The sequence below is a fragment of the Anabrus simplex genome, chromosome 13, assembly GCF_040414725.1.
Source record: "Anabrus simplex isolate iqAnaSimp1 chromosome 13, ASM4041472v1, whole genome shotgun sequence".
Taxonomy (NCBI): domain Eukaryota; kingdom Metazoa; phylum Arthropoda; class Insecta; order Orthoptera; family Tettigoniidae; genus Anabrus; species Anabrus simplex.
In genome coordinates, this window is record NC_090277.1 from 98,132,402 (window position 1) to 98,157,211 (window position 24,810).

Consider the following 24,810-nt stretch of genomic DNA (forward strand, 5'->3'; position numbering starts at 1 on the left):
CCATGGTCAAGTTGACCTGCAGGTCTCTTCATATCTGATCATTCCTAAATCTGGCCTTCCTTGTTTTTTTGTACAACTGATCTAAGGATCTTCATTTCAACAGCTTGCAGTTGACTTACATCTCTAATAACAATAACCACCACCACCACCACCACCACCACCACCACCACCACCACCGCCACCATCACCACCCTCTAATTAACGTCCCCCCCTTTCTCTATTTATCATTTCTTTATCAATTACTACGGCAAGTTGTTTCGAGTTGAACCTCGTATTTCTTTCATTATTTCTTCCTATTTTTTAAATATATTTTTTATTTGGCTTTATTCTTTTTTAACGTTTTAATTATTTTAAAAAACCTATATATCCACTTTGAAATTTGACGAAATTAAATCCTACACTGTTTTCCTAGGACTTCATTCACGTCACCTTTTGCTCTTCGGCCGGAGAAACAAATGCCTACAAGACCTGCCTAGCAACGACTTTACATAAGCGAATATTTGACCTGCTTATGAACTTCAGCTATATTTGTTTTCGGCGCAAGATAGTGATATTCTGTTTACTCTCTTGACTGTGATTATTGTGTTTTGAACATTTACTGAATTGCTACGTTATGATACAATGTTAATTTTTTGCCTGTATTCAATGTGCTAATTGTTTTAAGATCTTCGCAAATTGGCTGATGATGACACTTAAAATGTGTTGAAACCGGTCCCATTAAACAGGTTGTAACTACTTTTTACCATCTTATTACGGAATATTGAAAGGTGGATCCTAACCTATAATATTGTACATCTTATTTCTCTATTCAATACGGAACAATAATGAAGTTTTTAACTTTAAATGACTTACATCTCTTTTATGCATGATGCAACTCTCCAGACTATACATCATGATGGGCAGGAGATAAGTCTTAAACAGGGTCTGTTTAGCCCCCTGAGGAACTCCCTTGTCCCATACTATGTTCCGTACTTGATGGAAGAAGTTGGATCCTTTTTGCACCCCGTTCAACACTTCGTTCTTGGCACTTCCGTCATTTGATATTGTACTCCCCAGACATTTAAAGGTATTCACACATTCTATGTTCTCTTCCTCGAGGGTGAGGTTGAAAGGTGTATTTCTCCTGCTAACTTTCATTACCACTGTTTTACTCTTGCTCACAGTTAACTTATATTCTTTAAACTTGGTGTTCCAAAGATCCAGTCTCCTCTGAACATCTCTCTCAGTTTCTCCCCAAATGACAACATCGTCAGCAAAAACAAAAACAAATGGAATAAGACCTTCCTTATCTATTTCTTTGAGTTCCTTTATAATAGTAGGCCTATCCATGAGTGAAATGAAGAGCAATGGGGAAAAAGAGAACTCCCTTGTTGGCCACCTCTTCTCGTTTTAAACCACTGAGAACTGCTATTTTTTTTAAATGTTCCTTGGGCCAATTAGTCCTAAATCTTGTAGTAAATATATTTATTACTTTTTTTTTTCGTTTTGGTTTTTTCTCTGGTGACAATACCACCATATTTGTCACAAGTAACCAAATATAACCACAAATGGTGTGATTTTATTTGAGAAATTATTTAGCAATAATCTGACTGTTATATCATTGTGTCACCAACCCATAACTTGGTAAACCCACATCCATGCCAATCATCATACCCTGTAACATGGTACGTTAACATACCAAACACCATGAAACCTCATGAAGAGATAATTTCTGAAACATATGGAGCATGGTGTATATGGGTGGAAGATGTAAGTGACAGTACAGCACAGTATATATAACCCTAGCCTTTGCATGTCCCCATTGTCTCCTTACCTCATCGTCGTTCTTGACAAGCCAGTCAGGAAGTTCCGCCTCTTCTACCAGGCGAGACTTGCGGTTAGGGCCGAGTTTAGCCTCCTCCCGCCGTCGTTCTAGATCCATTCGGTGGAATAAAGCCAACTCCTCAGCATTGCGAGCGATCATGTGATTCACTGAGTCATCGTCAGGAACCTCGTTCTCCTCCTAGCAAAGATAACAACAATGGTTATTCTAAATTCTATTAAATCATTTCTCAGATGAGATATAACACCTAAAACATATCAATGTAACACAAAGGAACTAAAACTGTAGAAATCTTCAAAGACAGAAACAAATGAAATAGCTAAGAGCATAGATGCAAGGAAAGACATAAAGATAAATCAGTCTTGATAAAGAGAGTAACCGAAAGAAGAGTGAAAAACAAACGTTGCATTGTATCACACTGATGATGATCATACGAAGGCGGATCAAATATAAACGGGAATTTGAATGTACCGCTGCTGTCAGTGATAATTCTGAGGTGGGGCTTCGCTAGGATGTTGGTGGGGGTGTTTAGAGAAGGAGTTTGTGCACGCAAATGACGGTGAAGAGCTGGGCTGCTTCAGTATGCCATGAGCAAGCAAGAAGTGCACACATCTGCTGCGCAAAGCATCATTATAAAATTTCTCGCAAAAGAGGGCACCAAACCTTCCGAAATTTTGAGATAGTTCCGCGCACAGTTTCGCAGACTCGAGTGTATGAGTGGGATAAAAAAGTTGTAACAGGAAGAGAGGCTGTGCAAAATGAACCTCACAAAAGTAGACCGTGGACAAGCATCAATGCAGACAACACTGTTGCCATTCGTGACACTACTGGTGAAGGGCGAATAAAAATTTTACAAATTGTTTTAGCCATAGGAATAAGTTACGGAAGTGTTCAAGCCATTTTTTTTTTTTTTTTTTTTTTTGCTAGTTGCTTTACATTGCACCGACACAGATAGGTCTTATGGCAACAATGGGACAGGAAAGGTCTAGGAGTGGGAAGGAGGCGGCCGTGGCCTTAACTAAGGTACAGCCCCAGCATTTGCCTGGTGTGAAAATAGGAAACCATAGAAAACCATCTTCAGGGCTGCTGATAGTGGGGTTCGAACCTACTATCTCCCGAATACTGGCCGCACTTAAGCGAATGCAGCTATCGAGCTTGGTGTGTTCAAACCATCATCTGAGATGAACTTGCCCTTCAGAAAATTATCCGCCAGGTGAGCTCCCCGTCTCCTCAACCAGGAGCAAAAAACTGTATGTCAGGAACTTTTGTCGGAGACTCCTGTGTCACTATGAGGAGGAAGGAGAGGATTTCTTGTGTTGTATTGTGATGAAACTTGGGTGCATTATTACACTCCAGAGTCAAAGCAAGCAAGCATGTAGTGGCAGCAAAGAGACGATTCAGGTCCGGTCAAGGCCAAAACGCCCATCTGCTGGAAAGGTGCTTGCAACTGTTTTCTGGGACTCTGTGGGCATTTTGCTGGTGGATTTTTTTTTTTTTTTTTTTCCATGAACAAAAGACAATTAATGCAGGCTATTAATGTTGCATTTTGGATGAAGCAAAAGCTGCATATCACAACAAGCGACGCCGGCAACCTATCCGAAAATTCATTCTTCTCCATGACAATGCAAGGCCACATACTGCAGCTTTAATGTGGGAAAAACTGGAGGAAATTCACTGGAGACCTCTGGACCACCCTCCATACAGTCCACATTTATCGCCCTGCTACCACCATTTGTCTGGACCACTCAAAGAAGACCTAGGAGGACAGCGGTTTGATGATGATGATGATGCAAGTGTAGAAGAGTTGTGCACAACTGGCTCCGCACACGTCCCTCTTCTCTCTAACAGGACGGGATCAAAAACTTATCAATCCGATGGAGAAAATGTGTATCGAGGGCAGAGTACTATGTAGAAAAGTAATCTCTATATGGGTTTTTTTTGGTCGATGCAATCAATTCTTAAAAATAATTCCCGTTTATATTTGATCTGCCCCGTACCAAAGTATCCTCAAATGTTGAAAGTCTTCAAGTTGGGTTTCCCCATCTGTTGAGTGTAGCCTTTGTTCTGAGCATTCGAGTTCTTATCCTATTAAGAGTCTTCCAGACAGGCCAACATTGTGAAGGATGTGCTGGAGTTCCTTCTGTTGGTCAATTCCAGTCGGATAGTGTGAACCGCTGCTGCCAGTATTGATTCCAGAGAACGCTTGGGGTGGCCTGTTGTCATTAATGAAACTCTTCCGTGATCCGAGACGCTATTTTATTACTTCATGATCATAAAGAGGATGACGGTTGTCCACCTCTTGTTTGAGTTTCTCAGCTTCAGCTGCTACTTGCCGTCAGATTGAAGGTGGAGCTATATCACAAGTGTGGTATAGCTTTTTGACGTTTGCTGGATTGAGGCAGCTAGACACTGCACGGCTTATGCTGTTCAAAGCAATATCTGCTTCCTTGGAATGGACAGAGTTTACCCACACAGGATAAGCATACTTAACTGGACAGAAACAAAGTGCCAGGGCCGTACTTCTTACAGTTGCTGGCACATGAGAAACGCCTCCCCATAGCATATCCTGGGCAACATTCGTTAGCAGAGTGGCTGACTTTCTCGATACTGAGCATCCTCGAGTTTCTTTATCACACTATCATAAATGGAGAATGCTTAGGTGGAAATAGAGAAGTACATATTGGAGGAAAAAGAATAGAATGCAGTTTCTGCAAAACTCCCAACACAGATCTTCCTGCCCCCATTCACGCCAGGTAAAATTAAACCATGTTTGATGAGTGTTGCACATTAAAGTTCCTACCCTCTCGTCCTTAGAGATTCCGAAGTTTGACATTAACTGATGCTTAGATCCAGGGAAGCATCAGGCCTTAATGTTCGATAACCGCTCCTTTTTTTAATTCTCTTGTCTGTTTGTCTCTCCCCACTCCCCTCACCCCGTACAGTGTCTTCTTGCCAACAATGGCTATTATCATTCTACCCCCACTGACGAAGGCTGAAGCCGAACATTTTGGAGCCGTGTTTTTTCTTTTATGTGTACCCTATCCACACAGTCTTACACAACGAAAGGTCAGTACTGAAAAGGAACAAGTGTTAAAACAAGTCATATACAGTATATATAGAGAGAGGAACACATAATAGGAAAATACTGTCACCATGTTTGTCCTATTACGTGTTCCATTTCTCGTTCCGCTCCCTGTATACAGCTGCTTTACAGCTTCATCAGCAAGGAGGGACGCCTTGACATATCTCAGCCTTGATGGAGGAAGTGTCGGGCAAGAAAACCAGATAAACACAGGAAAAAGGAAGTGAGAAAATACAAAGATGATAGGAGCCAAGTTCAGGCACTACAACACAGTTGTTAAAACAGAGGGATTATATGCATCAGAAACCTTGACCAAGAGTAGACAGGGAAGTGGAAATAAGGAAACACAGGTATTTAGGGTGATGATGATATTTGTTGTTTAAAGGGTCCTAACAACTAGGTCATCGGCCCTTAATGGTACAAGGTGAACGAAATGAAAATTAAAACTTCAAAATGTATACACTGACTAGAGTAAAAAACGAATGATGAAAAAATGATTGTGAAACAAAAACAATCAGTGGATCCTATTCACAATGCCTTAAGTACTGGGAAGATACTTAGATAAAGGGGTCCAAAATCCAGGTCACCAGCCACTCATAATGGTACTAATCACTGGTAAAGCAAAACCAAGGTGTTCCTCCTATAGTGGTACTAATCACAGGTAGACTCATCGTATTTCTCGCATGGTGGTACTAATCACAGGTAATGTAGACCCATGGTATGAGGGGGATGAACTATAAACAAGATTTTTAATTTAAATTCATTTATTGAAAAACACAAGGCAATTACAATTTATTTTTCCACATAGCTTCCTGCTTTGGAAATGCATTTGTTCCAGCGTATGGGCAGCTTTTTGATGCCCTCATCGTAAAAAGAACAGGGTCATGTCACCAGCCAGTTGCGCACAAAGTCTTCCACGCTTTTTTCATCTTCAAATCGTTGCCCTCCTAGAGCTTTCATAAGCGATCCGAACAAATGGAAATCGCAGGGCGATAAGTCTGGGCTGTAACGAGGATGATCAAGTGTAGTCTAGTGCATTTCCTGTAGCTTAGAGACAGAGCTGCATTATGGGGCCGTGCACTGTTGTGGAGGAGGATAACCTTTAATCTTTTATGATTATGTAACCACAAAACGTTGTATTGTAGGTATTGAATAGGTGAATAATAAATGTATACTTTGTAAAACTGAATGGAGGATAACCTGCCGATTCGGTTAGTCTCGTATTTTTTGCGGCGATATGCAACCCTTGTCTTGTTCAACAGGACGCAGTAGTAAGCAGCAAAAAAATCAATCAGCAAAATGCCTCGCCGATCAAAGAAAACGGTTGCAAGAACCTCGCCAGCTGACAGTCGAGTCTTGGCTCTCACTGGTGCTGCCTCCCCTTTTCTCCGATACTCCTTACTGGCTTCTTTGGATTCGGCAGTGTAGTGGTGGACTCATGTTTCGTCGCAAGTGACAATCCGACTCAAAAATGCAACACCTTCTTCCGCAAGCCTTGCTGTAAGCTTCTGACAGACCTCCAAAAGTCTCAACTTCAGATTTTCGGTCAAAAGGCGAGGGACCCATCTGGAACACACTTTACGGAACTGTAGGTCGTTTGTGACGATTGCTTGACAGCTCCCATAACTGATTCCGACTTGTTCTGCAATTTCTGAGACTCTCGCCCGTCGCCAATAATATCTTTAACCGCACAAATGTTTTCATCTGTAATACTGGTCCGAGGACGGCGATCGTGTTGCTGACTTCCCACACGTTCTCATCATTCCTTGAACTTTTTATGCCAGGCAAACACACGAGTCCTAGACAATGTTTGATTACCAAACTGTGCAGTTAATCTCTGGTAAATTTCCGTCGCTGTAACTCCTTCACGAGCAAGAAATTTCATAATTATGCATTGCGCAGTGGAGGGGTGCACCTGTTGCTCCAACATCATGAGCGTTACTGACGAAACGGCGGGAAATACCTAACGGCACACTCTCCCCACTCCTAACGGTCCCGCCTAAGCATAGCAGAAGTGCAGGGCCAGTCGTACCAACTGTTGATGTTCAGGAACAAAAATCTGTTTATATTTGATCGACCTTCGTATGTCACACAATGGCACCGCTCACAGTTAACACAAATCTATGGTGTTTCGCATATAAGGGTACTACTAACAAGCAACGAAGACCAATGGTGCTCCTCACACATGGGACTAATCACGAGTGCTGGTGTTCATTGTGGACCTCCTCACTTAGTGGAACTAATCAAGGGCCGCGCATATTCATGTTGTTATTCACGTAGTGCTATTTATCATAGGCAATGTGTATCACACATTATGATAACATCCACAGGCAACACAAACCCACAGTGTTCCTCACAAAATGGTGTTACTCTCAGGCAATGCATCGCAGACCCATGGTTTTCATCATAGTGGTACTTATCACGGGCGCCAGTCAAACCCATGGTTTTTCTCACAAAGTGGTATTACTCACAGGTAACACAGGTCCATTCTGAACACAATGGAACCGACCGGTCAAATTCACACGTTGACACTTATCACAAACAATGCCCAGACCCGTAGTAGTGTTTCTCGAGTAATGGCACTACTGCTATGCAACGTAGACCCATGGTTCTTTTTTTTCTTTTTTTTTGGCTAGTTGCTTTACGTCGCACCAACACAGATAGGTTTTATGGCGACGATGGGACAGGAAAGGCCTAGGAGTGGGAAGGAAGCGGCCGTGGCCTTAATTAAGGTACAGCCCCAGCATTTGCCTGGTGTAAAAATGGGAAACCACGGAAAACCATATTCAGGCTGCCATCAGTGGGGTTCGAACCCACTATCTCCCAGATGCAAGCTCACAGCTGCGCGCTCCTAACCATACTGCCAACTCGTCTGGTAGACCCATGGTTTTCCTCGCAAGGTGGTACTAGTTGCAAGTAATGTCGACCCACGGTGTTCTGCACGTAATGGTACTATTCACAGGTAATCACATAGTTCTAATATCATCTTTCCTTGGTCACCCTTTTTAGTCTCCTCTTATGGCAAGCAGGGGATATCTTGGGTAATATTCTTCATCTGTGTCCCCCACCCAGAGGGGATTGAGTGTTTGGTCAGCGAGAGCTATTTCATTTCAATCAAGTCCGCTGGCAAGTCAGTTAGGACCCCCTATCTGCCACCTGGGACGCACCACGTGGGAGTATCACCTCTCACCCTGCTATGCCAGCGTAGTAGGTTCATGGCAGGTATTTAGGAAGATCGTTGGTAAGAGGAGGGTCAAGAAATACTGGAAGGATGCCAGAGCTGGAAGAACAAGAGCAAGACATCAAAATAAAATTGGTTGTTATCGTGCAGTCCACAGAGGCTCGACTCTATATGGAAGGGGGTTAAAAAAATACAGGTAGTTACGACTAGAAATACAGGACAAACACACAATAATAGGACAGGAAGGAACGAACAAGTAACACATCAAATCATATGTAGAGTGTTAGGAAAATTGACAGAAACACACAGGATAAACACAATGGCAGGACAGGCAATAATTCCTCTTAAAGGTCAGGTTTATCTTGTACACTGGTGATTAAGTTCACACAGCACTCATGTCTCTCTCACTCAACACATTCTCATAACCAATACTTTTATTGAGCCAGGTGTTAACAGACCTCCTCTTCAGCGTCATCCTGATGCAGGATACTCTGAAGGAACTGCTGCCGCTCTGAGCCAGTAGACTTCTGGTCAAACATGCCAGCCTGAATGACCTTCTCATCCATGTTGAGCTTGTAACGGGCAGCAGCAAGGATACGTTCCTCAACTGAGTTAACGGTCATCAGTCGCAAGACTCTCACCTCGTTCTGCTGGCCAATACGATGCGCTCGATCCTGGGCTTGTAGATCCTGGAAAACATTATAATATTAGTACAAACTTTCCACTGTGACAAGACACACCAAATAAAAAAAAGGAAGAACACCGACAATAAGTTATGCTTTATAAGATAAATATAGAGATGAAAAGAAATTCCATTATTAGGATTACTTTTTGGAAGTCCTAGTGCTCCAAGCCCAGATAAAGGACGAGAGATAACGTCAGGAAGGGCATCTGGTCTTAAAACTCTCCTAAGTCCAGAATGAGAGAAATTGCCAGCATAGAGTGTATTCCTTAAGCAATATGCATATTTGTCGCCCAGAGGCTGTTAAAAATGGATTAGAGTTGTAGCATCAGAGCAGATGCAACTAAAGAAGCGAGCTCAACAGAAGATACAGGTGGCCACCCTCAACATTCGAACCATAATCCAGAAGATGCAAGGAGATAGTGGATATGATAAGGAGCAGAAGTCTGGATATACTGTGTGTGCGAGAGACATGATGGATTGGAAGTAAGGCAAGAGAACTTGGTGATAAATACAAGATGATCTACTACTGTACCAAGAAGAAAGGCAAGAAATGGAGTAAGTGTCTTCCTGTCAGGAGACTTTTTCCTCAGACCCCACTAGCCTGGAATTGTATTTGCTCTGTATGTGTCACTGAATGATTTTTTTTATTATTTAAATTTGATGCATATAGCCTTGAGTATAATTTTTACAAGTTGCTTAACGTCGCACCAACTCAGATAGGGCTTATGGCTGACGGGACACGAAAGGGCAAGGAGTGGAAAGGTAGCGGCAGTGGCCATAATTAAGGTACAGCCCCAGCATTTGCCTGGTGTGAAATTGGGAAACCATGGAAAATAATCTTCAGGGCTGCCGACAGTGGGGTTCGAACCCACTGTCTCCTGAATACTGGCCGCACTTAAGCGACTGCAGCTATTGAGTTTGGTCCTTGTGTAGCATAAGGTATATTTCTCCTCTGACGTGCTCTCAGAAATGTAGCAAACATGTGCGAATCTCAATTAAGGATACTCTACCTGATGTGGATTCCAGTCTGAGTCGAAGATGATGACAGTGTCTGCTGCTTGCAGGTTGAGACCCAGTCCTCCAGCTCGAGTACTGAGCAGGAAGAGGAAATACTCTGAGTCTGGACTGTTGAATTTGCGCAGCAGCTCACCTCGATCCTCAGCCTTGGTGGTGCCGTCCAGTCGGAGATACATGAATCCCCTCCAACTCAGATAATCCTCCATGATGGTCATCAGCTGTGTCATCTGACAGAAGAGCAGCACACGATGGTTGGTGGCCTTCAGTTTGGGCAGAATCCGGTCCAGCAGTTCGAACTTGCCAGAGGCTCGGAAGAGATCGGGCCTGAGGAAATGAAATCCACAATGTTGACTTTTTAAATGTAGCATTCTCCTTAAGGTTATGTAAAGAATTATATGATACAAACATTTGGTAAGAGTTACCAATAACAGCAAGAAGTTTTTCCATTTCTGCCATGTGCTGCAAGTGTTAATTTCTGCTCAATATTAGGCCCACTCCAAAAATATTAAAGATCATGAAAAATGTCGATTAATTTCAATCATCGAAACTTGCGGGACACTCGGTACTGCATGTGTCAAATTTTTCTGGGACTTGCTTGACACAAGCTGCTAGAAGTTCCCAAGTATTAAATGACCAACGGATATTAAGATATTGATTAGTTAAGACTAACGAAAGGTAAACTTTTCCCGCTGTGCTGTTTTCTGTTTCCTCACCTTCCACGTGCTACAGAGAAATCAGACATTTCATGTTTTGGCTTTCCACAGCTATATACGAATCTGGCTGTTCCGGAACTTAAATACAGAATTTTGAGAAATTCTGATGAGCATTTTCTTGTCATGTCGATACAAACAACACATACAAAAACTGCGTTGAACTTATTTTCGACTTTTGTGTACTGTACCTAGCCTTCCCTGGTGTACAGTTTTAGTCAGAAAAGTACAGAATTTTTCCTGATGTCCCCCCCACACCCCCACCCCCACCCCAATATATGGTGCAAATCGTAAACCACACATAAAATGTTCCGATCACCACAAGAAATGAACTACATAATTAATCTGTATTGTCAACCTTGAGCAACTTTTAAGAAAGTTTGAGTAAACTCCATGTTTACAATACTTTAAAAATTCTTAATTTTTTAAAAGAAAAGTGACATGTTCGTCTCTATATGAAAGGTGTCTTCAGCCCAATGACAAAATTACGTTAAGATTCATGGCATTCCTAATGAACTGCTACAACAAATAACACATCCAAAATTTGTAGTTATCACATTACTCCATCGAATTCACAATTAAAACATCTGCTTAAACAGGCCTACATATGTTAATAAAAGGTGTATTTTAAGTTAAAATGACATATCTTCAGAGATGATTATAATATTAAAATACAAGGTTTTTTTAATAGACCTTGTGCATGTTCAATAAACAAACACTGATTGATAGTCCAACACTTGGCTGAGTGAATGTTCTAAAGTTAAAATGGACTGTAATTCAGGTGGAACTTCCTCACGATGTCGGATGAGTTGTTGGTAGGTTTTATGACTGTGTATTATGGAGAAAATTTAGAAAAAGAAGTCTAAAAAAGAAAAGAAAAAGAATAAGCTAAACAAGTGAAGCAACTCGAGTAATGAATAAAGCTAGAAGCATCTGAGTACTTACTCCTTTGCTTGTCCCTCTCTCTCTAGCCCGGCCGACCTGCTGTGGCCTTGTGTTAGACCATAAATAGTCGGTCGTCTGGAGGGAGTAGCAAGTGTATGAGCAGGGGCAAGGGGAAGTGAACTTGCTCAAATGTTCAGATTTTGAAAATCTCCGTACAAGTTTTCTCTGTTATGAACAATAAATAAAGGGATGAGTGAAACAGATCTCCACTGTAGTAGGTAGGGCGGATATTTTGTTTTATTGCTGTCGTTGAGTAAATAACATATGTTAGTACAGGCAAAGATTGCTAGAAAAGGTGCGCTTTCTACTTAAAGCTCCATTTAAGATTTTAAAAATTCAATCCCTGTAAAAACGCCAAGTAAGGGTTTTGTTGTACTACCTTTAAGGGAGATGACAAGTATTTAACAGTAGAATAAGCACCAAAAATAAATAATTGCAGATATCATTGTGCTCTAATTCATCGAACTGTATATCCAGAACCTCTTATAAGCACTCTTTAACCTTGGAGAGGGCATGTAAAAATAATCCCGTGAGGAGGCACGCACGGTGTTTTAGACCAGGTCAGGAAAAATTAGCACAAATTAAGCAAAAACTGTTTTTAATGTTAAGAAACTGGTAAATAATTTTGAACCAACTTGTAAATAATGTTCAAAGGTATTTTAACAATAGGCTCATCTTCCAGGTCCTTCTAGTTCTTGTAGAGCTGCAGAGGGCTGCTCTTCAAGCAATCCTAACATTTGGTGAATGTTCCTTTTCTAAAAGTCTTTCAATTTTTCTTTCCCTATTTATATCCATGTGTTGGACTTCAGTATATACGAAGGCACTATTTTACACGAAAATAAAACAAAACTGACACATTTTCACCATATTAAATGGAAAAGTAAAATAAACTCATAAGCACGCACATGCCATGGGGCGCACCACCAGGAGTTTTCGACCGGGTCCGTTAAACAATGCACTCAGGCTGAAACTGAGGAGCGTGAGGGGTGAATTTTTTACCCACACTGATAGTGGACGAGTCCAATGTAAGTCCAATGAGGGGATGGAAGCTACCGGCCCGTTAAGTTAAGAACCCGTTAGAAAAGACAGTGACGCGCCCTCTCCACATGTTCAAAATCACAAGAGATCTCCGATTTCACAAGTTGATTACCAGAAATTATATCCTACATATTAAAGTATACTTTAAAAGAAATTGTACATATCATTGAAACAAAACCAATAACAACAGATCTAAAAGAAAGATGAGGAACTTACCCAGATACAACTCCCGTATGGCTACCAACATGGTCACAGTACTTCTCCTCTATGTTTTGGAACATGAACGGGTGGTTACAAAGTTTACGCAGCTGGACGATGGTGTTCATCAGCGCCTTCGCTCCACCTTTCCCTTGCTTACCCTTCTCGGAGCCATCTGTCAGCAACACACCTTTACTTTGCATGTGCCTATTCAAACAGAGACATCAATATTATAAATATAACTCTAAAGGGTTTGATACTAATAAGAATGAATACAACAGATCCGAGAATAATAATAATAATAATAATAATAATAATAATAATAATAATAATAATAATAATAATAATAAGAAGAAGAAGAAGAACACAATAGAACAAACACAATGAGAGGTCAGTGTGGGAAGAGGGAGCATGGAAAGAAGAGGAAAAGGACAAACATAAAAACATAAAAGGACAAGGAAAATCTCCAATCTTCAAATAGATAGGCTCTCTCATCATCAATCCCAACTCTTCCAACTCTTCTCAGCCCCCGACAAGCACAAAAGGAGAACTGTATCCCAGTAGGATAATATCAGTATTGGAAAGGAACAAACGAGCATCAAATCATTTATATATATATATATATATAAAAAGAGAGAGAGAGAGGAATAAGTAACAGATCTTAAGTCCTGAAGCAGAAAGTGTAGGATAAAAAGAAAGCTGGATAAATATAGGAAAAGGGGAAAAACATAAGATAATACAGGTGATAAAAGTAGGAATACAGGATACACGCAAAAGGAGAAATGGATCTCAACGGGATAATATTAGGTCAATATGGGAAGAGAGAGCACAGAACAAGGAAACAAGGAGAAACATAAAAACACGAAAAGGACAAGGGCAATCTCCATGTCTTCATTGGCTTTCTCCTCATCAATCACTTATCTTCTCAGCCCCAGAGAAGCTCGTTCCCGCTTCCCATCTTCATCATGAGAGCGAGCATCAACACTCACTGAGGGGGCATCTTGACAGATCTTCAGTCTTGATGTAGGATAAGAAGAAAGCCAGATAAATTCAGAAAAAGGAACAAGACAAATAGTTTATAAAAATCACTGAATATCTTTCGACTTCCCAAGAAATGCAATAAGGAGGTTGCTGGAGTATGGTCCAGGGTGTGCCTGGATGTTTGACTCAGGGTGTGATAATCCTTTTTCTTTTCTTTTTCTTTTTCTAATGTTGCACTAATGACTGTGATTATAAGATCTTTTTTCTCATTTCTTGACTGGAGTTGTACAATAGTCACAATATTCATCATCATTTTAATTTCCCCTGGTCGAGCTCTGCCAGGTCGGGGTGTTGATGGCACTTCTCTACCGTTGCCTCTCCTTCCACTACTCCTCTTCAATAACTGTATTTCAGTCCAGTCTTCTTTTTCTTGTACTGTTCTTGACAGAGTCCATCCATCTTGCTCTGGGCCTCCCTCTTGCCCTCTATCCTTCTATCTCAGCTTCCAACATTTGTTTTGGTATCCTTCCCTCCTCCATCCTCATAACATGTCCAAAGCATCTCTATTTATTCTTCTCTGTCCTATCACTCAGTTTTTCTCCTGCCAATTTCATTTCTGACCTCAACATTTCTTACTCTGTCTCTCCTTGTCTTCCCTACCATGCTCCTCAGGAACTTCATCTCACTGGCCTGAATTTTACTCTAATATTTTGCTGTCAAATTCCAAGTCTAAGGCCAGAGTAAAGTGTAGCTTTCACCGAAGTCCCTGTCTCATCCATGGCTGTGACAATGTGGAAGCTGCTGAGGTATGAGTGGTCCTGAGTAATGACATTCACAACACGACTAGTGCATCTGAGTGTTATGAAAGGTGTTGCTCATAGGGTCAGTCGTGCTGCAATAGCACTTTCTGACCCAGTGAGGAAAGCAATGGCAAACTACCTCACTCCTCGTCTTGCTTAGTACGCCTCATTTTAGTGCTGCCATTGGTTTTTGCGGTTTCCTTATAACCACATAACCTTTGGTGGTGCTATTTGAGGATCCAACCAGCCTCTGGGCTGATGACCTAACAGACAGACAGACAGATGATGCATACGTTAATATAGGGATATAGTACATCTTGTACATTACGTTTCATAGGAACTTCTCTGTTCCACACCAAGTTCCTTACATTCTGGGAATGTGACAAGGATAAATACAATGATATGTTGACGTGGAAAGAGGAAGTAACAAGGAAGGGCAGGGACAAATTCCATATTTTCATATAATGTCATCTTCTGATTCATAACTTGAACAACCAGGATATGCAACAAATCTGAAGCATATTGAGAGAAGAAACCAATGACTTGCCTGTAAAGAACCCGTTGTAGCCCAGACATGTCGCACTTCACGATGTATTCCACCTTATCAGGTAGCTGAGATTCCACTTCCTTCTTGAGACGACGCAGCAAGAAAGGTCGCAGCACTTTGTGGAGACGGCGAATGATCAGTATAGTCTCTTCTTCGTTTAGTTCCACCTGTAACACAATATAAAAAATGATGGATGAGTAAAAAAAAAAAGAGCTGAAGATTAGGATGGCCTTGCAAGGCCAATTTTTAAATTCCTGTTTTTAATTTTTTAAATCTTACAGCTGATACTTTTTTTTTTTTGACCAAAGGTAGAATGAAATAAAGGTGGACAAGCTAAAAATATAAAGGTGGCCCCAAGGAGAAAAGATACACAAAAGTAAAATATTAGAATTTAAAGAAAGCTCGTTTTGACACTTCATCTTCATGAGTTATCAGCAGGACGGAGAAAAAATCCCAACTGACCCTAAATTGGAATTTTTTACCTGAAAATTCACATGGTATCAGGGAACACATCCAGCCTTAAAATCCTAAAAGAGACCCATTGGGTCCAACCGCCCATTACATAACTGAGATAAGATGAAGAAAGTCAGTTTTCTTCAACAGTTATCAGAGAAGAGTAGAAAGGTAGGTTCAGAATGAAAATAAGAAGAGAGAATTGAATATAAAAGAAAAATGGATAGAAGTACCGTAGAATCAGAAAGAACACTGTCCTTCCTTCCAATTTTTCTCTTCGATTCAATTCCAAACCTTTCTGCCATGTTAACATGAAGTGAGGGTATATGATGCAACTGAAGAGTTTTGAAACATGGAGCATAATTGCTGAATTATTGAAATGTACACTGGGTAAGATTTTTAAAAAAGGGTGTATTTATACAAATAATCAAAAGGGAACAGTTAAAAAAAATGAATATTTTAGCCATGCCTTCATGAGTTGCTGGGAGATATTATTTATCATGAGTGTTTGAGGACAAGACTGGCTTGCCTGGTGGAGGTCTTCCTATTTAACTCCCATGGGCGACCTGCACATCTGGATGTGAGGGAGAGAGCGAAATGCGGTGTCGGCACAAAGCCTACTCCTACAGAATAACACTAAGGGATCTGCTCAAGTTTTAACATTCACATTCGATGGATGAATCACCATCAACACTGAAAATTAAGAAAACATAAGTTCAAGGAAAAATTATAAGGACTTAAATTTTATGATGTAAGGTCGAAGAAAACATAAAATCAGAGATTGTAAATTAGAAGTTTCATTGTAGTATGCTTGTAGTAAACATGTGGGGAAACACACACTTGTTTTATAATTGTACTAATTAATTTTACATACCTGATTGAATAGTAGTTATTGATGGTTAAGAAAAACGTGAATTAGAATGCACAGTTTAAATTAACAGTGATCGATCGGCTTCAAAGAAAATAACAGCAGTCGTGTTGCAGAAGAGGATAGGAGGACAATGGATCCACGAAATTCACAAGATCTCAAAGCAGTTGGACTCGAGATAGCAGATGCACAGAACAAAAATAAAATTAACACTCTTCTTAAGACTAACAAATTATACAGCAGAAATCAGATATAGAAGGGCTGTAGAGATTTCAGGAGAATTTAGAAAATGATGATGGGAACGAACGAAAAAGTACTGGTCAGATCGCAAGAACCAAACAGTTATAATAATCAAAGGGTCTTTACTGGGTCCACCCTGTCAGTATCCATTAAGTATTGACAGGGAGGCTCCAATAAAGATCCTTTGAGTATTATAATTGTCATAGTCAATATGGATTGGACAAGCAAGGACCAAAAATTGGTCAAATTTGTCAATTCAGAACCAAACAGCACAAGCTTCAAAGAGAAAGTGAACATGGAATGACTCAAATGGTCCAATGTGGTCACTAAAGTCAATAATAACTGTACCAAGATTAAGGCCTCTCCGCCTATTTACTATTGCCTCTCAGTGCCTATCCTGGTACCCGTGTAAATACCTCAGACTACCAGATGCTCTCAGTAGTTTGACTGTCAGGAACTAGATGTCCTTAGCATCGACTTCAGACTGCTACCTGGTTTTTAAGTATTATACAACCTGGCAGAATGGTGATGTTTAGAAGTTCAGCAACCTGTTTACAGACAGTTATTCCTTTTAATCACTCTGAAGTTGTTAATAATGCCCTCCTATCAAATGTAATAAAAACAAAGTGATCACCCAATCAACTTGACCCTATCTAATATCCTGCAATCCAATAAAAAGTGTTGTAACTAATCTTTCTAGAAACATCCCCTGAGCCTCTATTTAAGAACACGGTTTTTTGGCTAAGGTGTCTTGTATGGATTGACTTGTGTGTGAGCAGCATCTGAGAGGGAGCTAAGGGCGACTCCCTGGAGGTGGGAAAGCAGCATGGACATTACATACTAATCAGGTATGGCAGCAAAGTACAATGTTTAAGTGAATAAAACTCGCGGGTGAAATTCGGGAAGATTTTAGGTTTTCTGTTAGTATGTAATTGCTAGGCCGTCAGACTCTTTTCTGAAGTCATGTAAAGCTTTAAACTTCAATGGGTGAATTCATGTAAGGAGTCAGCAGGCGATGAAGGTTATTCTATAATGCGAACTTGTCAAGCATAAGGAAGCACGGGTGTGGTACCCTCGTTAAACTGCCTTACCTACTTAATATTTGGTGACTAAGTTTTCCTAACTGTTAAATTTAGTATCTCTCTTTTGGTCTTAAATTTCTACTCTTACTTAGTCACCATATAGTATGGATTAACCTCAGCTTCGTAGGCCCATAAGCCCAAACAGGTAATGTAAGCATTTGTCCTCTGAAGTGCATGGATTTTGCCTCTGTTCATCTTGTTTTTCGGCCTTGTAAATTTAACCTTCCTTCTTTTGGTATCATAACCTTATGGCCGGGTAGTATGGACCTTCTTTCCCTGTAGTTTGGGATGCGTTGATCCCATTTAGACAATTAACAAGTGTGCAGACAAATTTTATAACAACTGTTCTTGCTTTGTTGAATAATAAGGTATTTCTGTGGCCTAAATCATGGGCAGATTATAAAACTGCTTAAATGGATTCCAGGATTTGAGCGTCTCGCTTGTAAATTTTTCTCCTGGGTCCAAGACCTAGAAAGATATTTTGTAAAACGAACTACTGTGTTCAAGACCAGTCATCTAATGGTATTACTGTATCATAAACCACGCCTTCTTTACTGAATGGTATTTCATATAGGATTTTCTTCTTTGTCGGGTTACGCTCGCATTAATTACAGGTACAGTAAGCAGCTACTGCCATCTTTTGATAATTTGAAGCCATGTATAGCTATAATCTCTTTGAAATCAGGCTTTGATGGCATTCCTTGAAGACCATGCGAGTTTGTAAACAGACCTCGTTTAGCAACATGGCGTCGTTCGAGCAGCATGAGAAGAAAATAGCCAGACTTTAAATGAAAGTGACATTGATTTCAGCGATAGTGAGAGTGATTTTCAATTAAGTGGTGAGGAAGATACTGCGGAACTAGATTGTGTTGGTCAGTTGAGTGATAAAGATCCCGATAATGGGAAAAGTATGCTAAATGGCAGTGCTGGTACCTCTACTGATGGCTGGAAGGAATACCGTGACATGGACTTGGACTTCAAAAGAACCCCATTCACAGGTACGTCAGGTTATAAGCCACAGCAAGGTACTAAATCTAAGAGTGAACTCGACCTTTTCCATTTATTCATAACTGTCAATTTATTGTCGGAAATTGTGCACGAGACTAACCGGTGTACCAGTGTAAACATTAAAAAGGTTATGCCCCTCACATGCGAGTCTATTTGGAGGTCGTAGATGAATGTTACAGAATTCAAATCATTTTTAGGTATAAATATGGCAATGAAGATTAAGCCTGAATTACGAGCCTATTTTTTTCAGAAGACTAGTTTGATAAGTGTCTATTTTATGAAGATGTGTTCTCCTGGAAGAGGTTTATGCAAATATTCTGTATGTTACATGTTTTTCCTCCACCTGTAGGACAACCACAGGGAGTTAGGAGAGGAGCAAAAATCCAAAACTCGGAGGAATATTTGGACTGTAAATTTAGGGAGTTTTATGTACCAGGTCGTAACATCAGTATAGACTAAAGTACAGTGGGTTTCAAAGGAAGAATTATATTCAAGTACTACAATCCACAAAAGCCAACAAAATGGGATCTTAGAATATTCGTTTTAGCCGATTCTGAAACATGGATATGTTGTAGCACTGGAGCTATACTATGGGGCCATTTCAGCAAGTTCTTGTCCTCGACCCCATCTGTCATTTACATCTCGGATTGTCTTACATCTGTGTGATAAACTTTTGATCAGCACAAATGGTGTGACAGGTTTCCATGTATTTACAGACAGGTATTACTCAGAATATGACTTAGCGGTGGAGCTGTTAAAACTTGGCTACCATCTTACAGGAACTGTAAGGTTGAACAGGAAGGGGTTATCAACTTTTGCTAAGAAGATAACAGTGAAAACAATGACAAAACATGAACTGCGTTCAAATCGGAAAGATGACAAGAGTTCTTCTCTTACTATGGAAAGACAAACGTGTTGTATAAATGCTGAGCACCTACTACAATGATTCAAGCCAGGAGATAGTAAGAAAGATGAAGGGAAAACAAGTGAAGTGATCCAGAAACCAAAAGTTGTATGTGAATACAATAAGCACACGAGTGGGGTAGATCTGGCAGATCACTTTTCATCCACTTATGGCTTTACTAGGTTGTCAGTGAAATGGTGGCGTAAAATGTTCTTTTGGCTGTTAGAGATAGCAGTAATTAACAGTTTCCTTCTGTATAATAGCCAAAAGAGTCAAGTGAAACACAGACAATACACAAGGGAACTGATAACGCAGTTGGTTGGAGATGTACGGCACAAGGATTCACAAAAGCATGGTTGTCCATCCACTTCTGACCAAGAAGAATGTCTAAATGGTTGTCCCCACTTCATTTATTCTCATCCACAGAGAACTAAAGACTGTGCAGTTTGCAGTGCCCATAAAGTGAAGGGGGAAGACGAGGTGAGACAATGTTTTTCCTGCAAAACTTGTACAAAAAAGCCCGGATTACATCCTGGCGAGTACTTTGAGAAGTTCCACACAATGCACAATTATAGATAAAAAGTGACTGACTGAGATTATTTCATGCTTAAAAGCGTTGAACATTGCACTGAATACAGTGGAACCTCGATTCTCCGTTTCTCGAAGGACCACGGAAAAAAAAACATACAACACAGGAAAACGGAAAATCCCGGAATGAATGAACCATCAACAATTTGGTTAAACATCACAAAAATAAAATATGTATACTTATAATCTTATAAACACCCTTAAACCGAACCAAACTACAGCCTCAACGGGCCTTCCGCCTACTAAGCGACCGCTGCTCGGTCCAAAGGCCTGCAGATTACGAGGTGACGCATGGTCGGTGTGACAAATCCTCTCGGCCGTTATTCCTGGCTCTCTAGACCAGGGTCGCCATCTCACCATTAAATAGCTCCTCAATTAAAGGTAATCGTAGAATGAGTGAATCTGGAACCAGCCCTCATATCGGGTCGAAATGCCCAACCTAGCCTGGAATCAAACCCGGGCTCTCCTGATGAGAGGCAGGCAAGTTAGACCGCGGGGCCGGCTTCAAACATTAATCATCGGTACGCGACTTAAAAATCTCAAAACTTTACGTTCAGTTTTAACGGGAAAACTTCTTTCAGTTCAGCAACTTTGATCAGCCAAGCTCTTCAAAAAATCGAATACCCGTAACGCCAAGCCAAACAACAATCTACCGCAAGTAATTTTTAATTCTCTAATCTAATAAAATAAAGCGCATTTGATACCAAAGCGCCCAATATGATGGCAACATTTTTTTTAATTTTTTTTTTTTAAATCTTCCATTGTAACTTAGTCACCAGTATACTGTTGTAGTCAGTTTATGGAAATTTTGTACCGTGTAAATTAGGTCTACATCGACTTTTAAAGTTTAGGCATAGAATCTCAAAGATATTTAATAAAAACCACCTATTCAATACTTTCCACGTTTAATGTGGTTTGAATCTACATGAATTTATGTAGACTTATCAGGTCAGCTACATGTTTCACCCATTATTTTGGGCGTCTTCAGCCTGTAGACAACCTTTAGGTCAAGGTTTGGGACTTTTTTAACCAATATATAGTATAATACACAAACATTAAAAATCTCTTAAGACCAACATGCCAGGATAATAATTAAAAAAAAGTGAACTGAACATAACTGTGGGTAACATAAGTTAATGGTGTTTTAACAACTTAAAACTTGTCGGTCCTATTCTATCTAACTGGAAAATATGTCCAAAACTAAAATGGATCTTCTTCCTCTATCATAAGTCTTAGGTAAAGAGGATATTACACACCGGGGCTCATTTGACCATTAACTTATGTTACCTACAGTTATGTTCAGTTCACATTTTCTAAATTATTATCCTGGCATGTTAGTCTTAAGAGATTATTAATGTTTGTATATTATTATTATTATTATTATTATTATTGATTTAAGCACACTAAGGAACGCTGATGACTAGTTCTTCCTTGATGCTCTTCTTTGTTCCCAATCTCTCTTGAGCCCTGCTGATAATTTCTCCTTTCTTTCCTGTGAAAGGGGCTTCCGACTTCTAGGCACTCTAGGTGGTGGGGTCCAAGACTGTAACATAGCACAAAATTTGGAACGATCTTCTATATCAATGTCTGAAATCCCAGCCAAATCCAAGTCCTTCTGTACTACATTAAGCCACAAGCTTCCAGTCTTGTAGCTTTTAACCAAAGAGAAGATCTATATATTGGTTAAAAAGGTCCCAAACCATGACCTAAAGGTTGTCTACAGGTTGAAGATGTCCAAAATAATGGGTGGAGCATGTACCTGACCTAATAATTCTACATAAATTCATGTAGATTCAAACCACATTAAACGTGGAAAGTATTGAATAGGTGGTTTTTATTAAATTATCCTTGAGATTCTATGGCTAACATCATCTTCAATATGGAACAATGAGAGTTGTTACTTGTAATTTTAAAGATTATGTTGAACTCGAGAATATGGTTTAGAATGCAAGTACTGATCCTAAAGTTCTCGAATTCATTATATTCAATTCTGCCCGTCACTAATCACAATCAAATTGGAAAGAGGAAAAATATCATTAACACTTCCGAAATTACGGTTATTTGTGACCTTGAGCTCAGGTGCAGAGCGCGCACGCTGCACAAATCGGTACGACTGCAAAATGATACAAAGTTTCTGAATGTAATGTCCACAAATAAAACGACTGCAGTTTTTATAACATTTTAACACAAAAAAGTGAAATTCCCAGTCTTATATTAGGACCAAAACAGTAATAGGCAATCCCAAAACCTCCCAAAGCGTAATGTATGTAAGGTGCAAAATCTGTTCTGGTCTCGATAACATTATCGTAATGAATAATGTAATTATTTAAAATAGTTTATTTGAATCCGCCTTGATCAATACACTCATTAAATGAAAGAAAAACTATTTATTAAACCAAACATGTTTCGGGAAATCTCAACCATTCTGACCACTGAGGAAGGGAATGGTTGAGATTTCCCGAAATATGTTTGGTTTAATAAATAGTTTTCCTTTCATTTAATGAGTGTATTGATCAAGGCGGATTCAAATAAACTATTTTAAATAATTACATTATACATTCAGACTAGTCAATACAGACCAAACACAATATTAATTTATCAACATTATTGTATACGATAATATTAAAATACTAAATTTGTGTTACTTAAGAGGGAGCAGTTTCAATTCCTGCCTGAAAGCCCAGTGAATATACAGTGCCCTGGGGGAAGTGCCGAAAAACCTGTTCTGCGATACACTCGGGGGGGAAAAAAAAGAATATAACCATGAATATAATGTAGACGTTTTGCAAGTATGAACATTTGATGAAACTCGTTCTGTTTTCAAGCAGAGCTGTCGAAACGCGCTCTGTCTCCTTCCAATTGTAGTGGACACACTCTGCTTTATAATTTCCGAGGATTCTCTAAACAATACCATCCGAATGCGATGCTGATCTTATGCAAGTTCACCGCCGATCACTTTTCTAGTACGGTACAGTACTTCCTCAAATTATCGCACTGACAGAATGTTAACACCAAGATCCGTAAGTATGCCGTAGCCGCCCTTTCGTGAGATACAGTTTCTTGAAAAACGCGTGATCGAGGATTTAGCATTGATGGGACTGAAATTTCTGGAGGGTTCATCCGGGAAATCGTTTCTTCGAGGAACGGATAAGGCGGGATTTTTTCAACGTGATTTAATTAGGATGCTCGCGGGACAACATAATTTGAATGAATAATACGGGAAAACGTAGTTTCCGGGAACGTATAATCGAGGTTCTACTGTACTGTATTATATTTATTTTGCATTTGCTTTATTTGATTTTCATAAATATGCTGTCCATATGTTTGTGCTGTCTGTTATCCCTCTGCAAGCAGATTCTTAAATGGAGCTGGAGAGGCAGGAGTGTTGGGGGAAAACAGGAGGGCTAAGCGTTAATTAGCCTTGGGGTTTTGTTGTTGTTTGTCGGGGCCTCCTGTTCCCTCACTACTGCTGTATTATTGTTATCTTGTGGTGAAAAAAAAAAGAAAATATAGTATTCTCAAATTTTATCTCATTTATGCATGTCCAGCCCATCACCCCTCATGCTTCTTTAATATTATTATTATTATTATTATTATTATTATTATTATTATTATTATTATTATTATTATTAGATAAAAAACAGTAATAGGTGTTCACATTAACCTCAATTCACATTGATATTGCTAACATACAGACTAATAGGCTCAATCAAGGAATCCACCGCTACACATAGCTCAGAGACTAACAGACTATCAAACTTATGAATCTGCAGAACCTGAAAAGGAACTCAACTCAGAATTCCAGGGTATGCCATCTATAAAAGTGAGGGATCCTGGATTCAATTTACTCAGAAGGATGTGGAATAGCCTGAACAGAATTCGGAGTGGCCACGGAGTTCGCGCTGATGCACTACTCAAGTAAAAAAAGAAGTTAGCATCTCCTATGTGTGATTGTGGTGCTGACAGACCATTGCTCACATTGTTCTGCGTGAGCTTACAACAGTAACCTCAGGAATTTTGTGCACGAACACCTGACTCAGTGGACTATCTAAGGAGCGTGGACAATCTGTGAATTATGTAAATATGTATGCACGGTGTTCTTCCATAATTAATGTTGTTTTACTGTATGACATATGATTAATGATAATAGCTTAACCAAAAAAAAAATTGTTATCCAACCCTCCTCCCAGTTCGGTTAACAGTGGTTGTATTGTATGTACGTATGTATTCTTTTGTTTCTATTGTTCCCTCTACATATACAGTACTATACCTTTTCTCCTGTAGTAGCAAATGGTGCATTGAACCACTGCTCGAAGGTGCTGCATGACTTGAAGATGGACGGCAGCAGGAAGTTGAGCAGAGCCCACAACTCAGGTAACTTGTTCTGTAGCGGAGTACCAGTGAGCAGCAGACGATGAGTAGCAATGTAGTGGCTATTGAGTACCTGAGTCAGCTTGCAGTGGTGGTTCTTCATACGGTGACCTTCATCTATTACCATGTACTTCCAATGCAGCTGAAAAATTAGCAAATAACACAGATTACAAGGATGTTACTTCTGAAGCGAACTGATTTTAAGACCCTCATAATCAATATAGACTTCTCGGAAGTTGTCAATATACCAAAAATGTAATTTACATTTGTTTTTGAGTTGAAGGGCAAAA

At 39.9% G+C, this 24,810-nt stretch overlaps 1 protein-coding gene across 1 annotated transcript in view; it reads right to left on the reverse strand.

Moving 5' to 3' along the window:
* The window catches only part of LOC136885007 (ATP-dependent helicase brm), a 235,026-nt gene that overhangs the window by 41,369 nt on the left and 168,847 nt on the right, over positions 1–24,810 (reverse strand). The window contains exons 16-21 of the mRNA XM_067157383.2: positions 24,420–24,662; positions 15,007–15,173; positions 12,697–12,885; positions 9,781–10,111; positions 8,544–8,774; positions 1,814–2,002 (exon numbers count right to left, since the gene is read on the reverse strand). Of these exons, the coding sequence (XP_067013484.2) occupies positions 1,814–2,002; positions 8,544–8,774; positions 9,781–10,111; positions 12,697–12,885; positions 15,007–15,173; positions 24,420–24,662 (1,350 nt within the window). The remainder of the gene's footprint in view (positions 1–1,813; positions 2,003–8,543; positions 8,775–9,780; positions 10,112–12,696; positions 12,886–15,006; positions 15,174–24,419; positions 24,663–24,810) is intronic.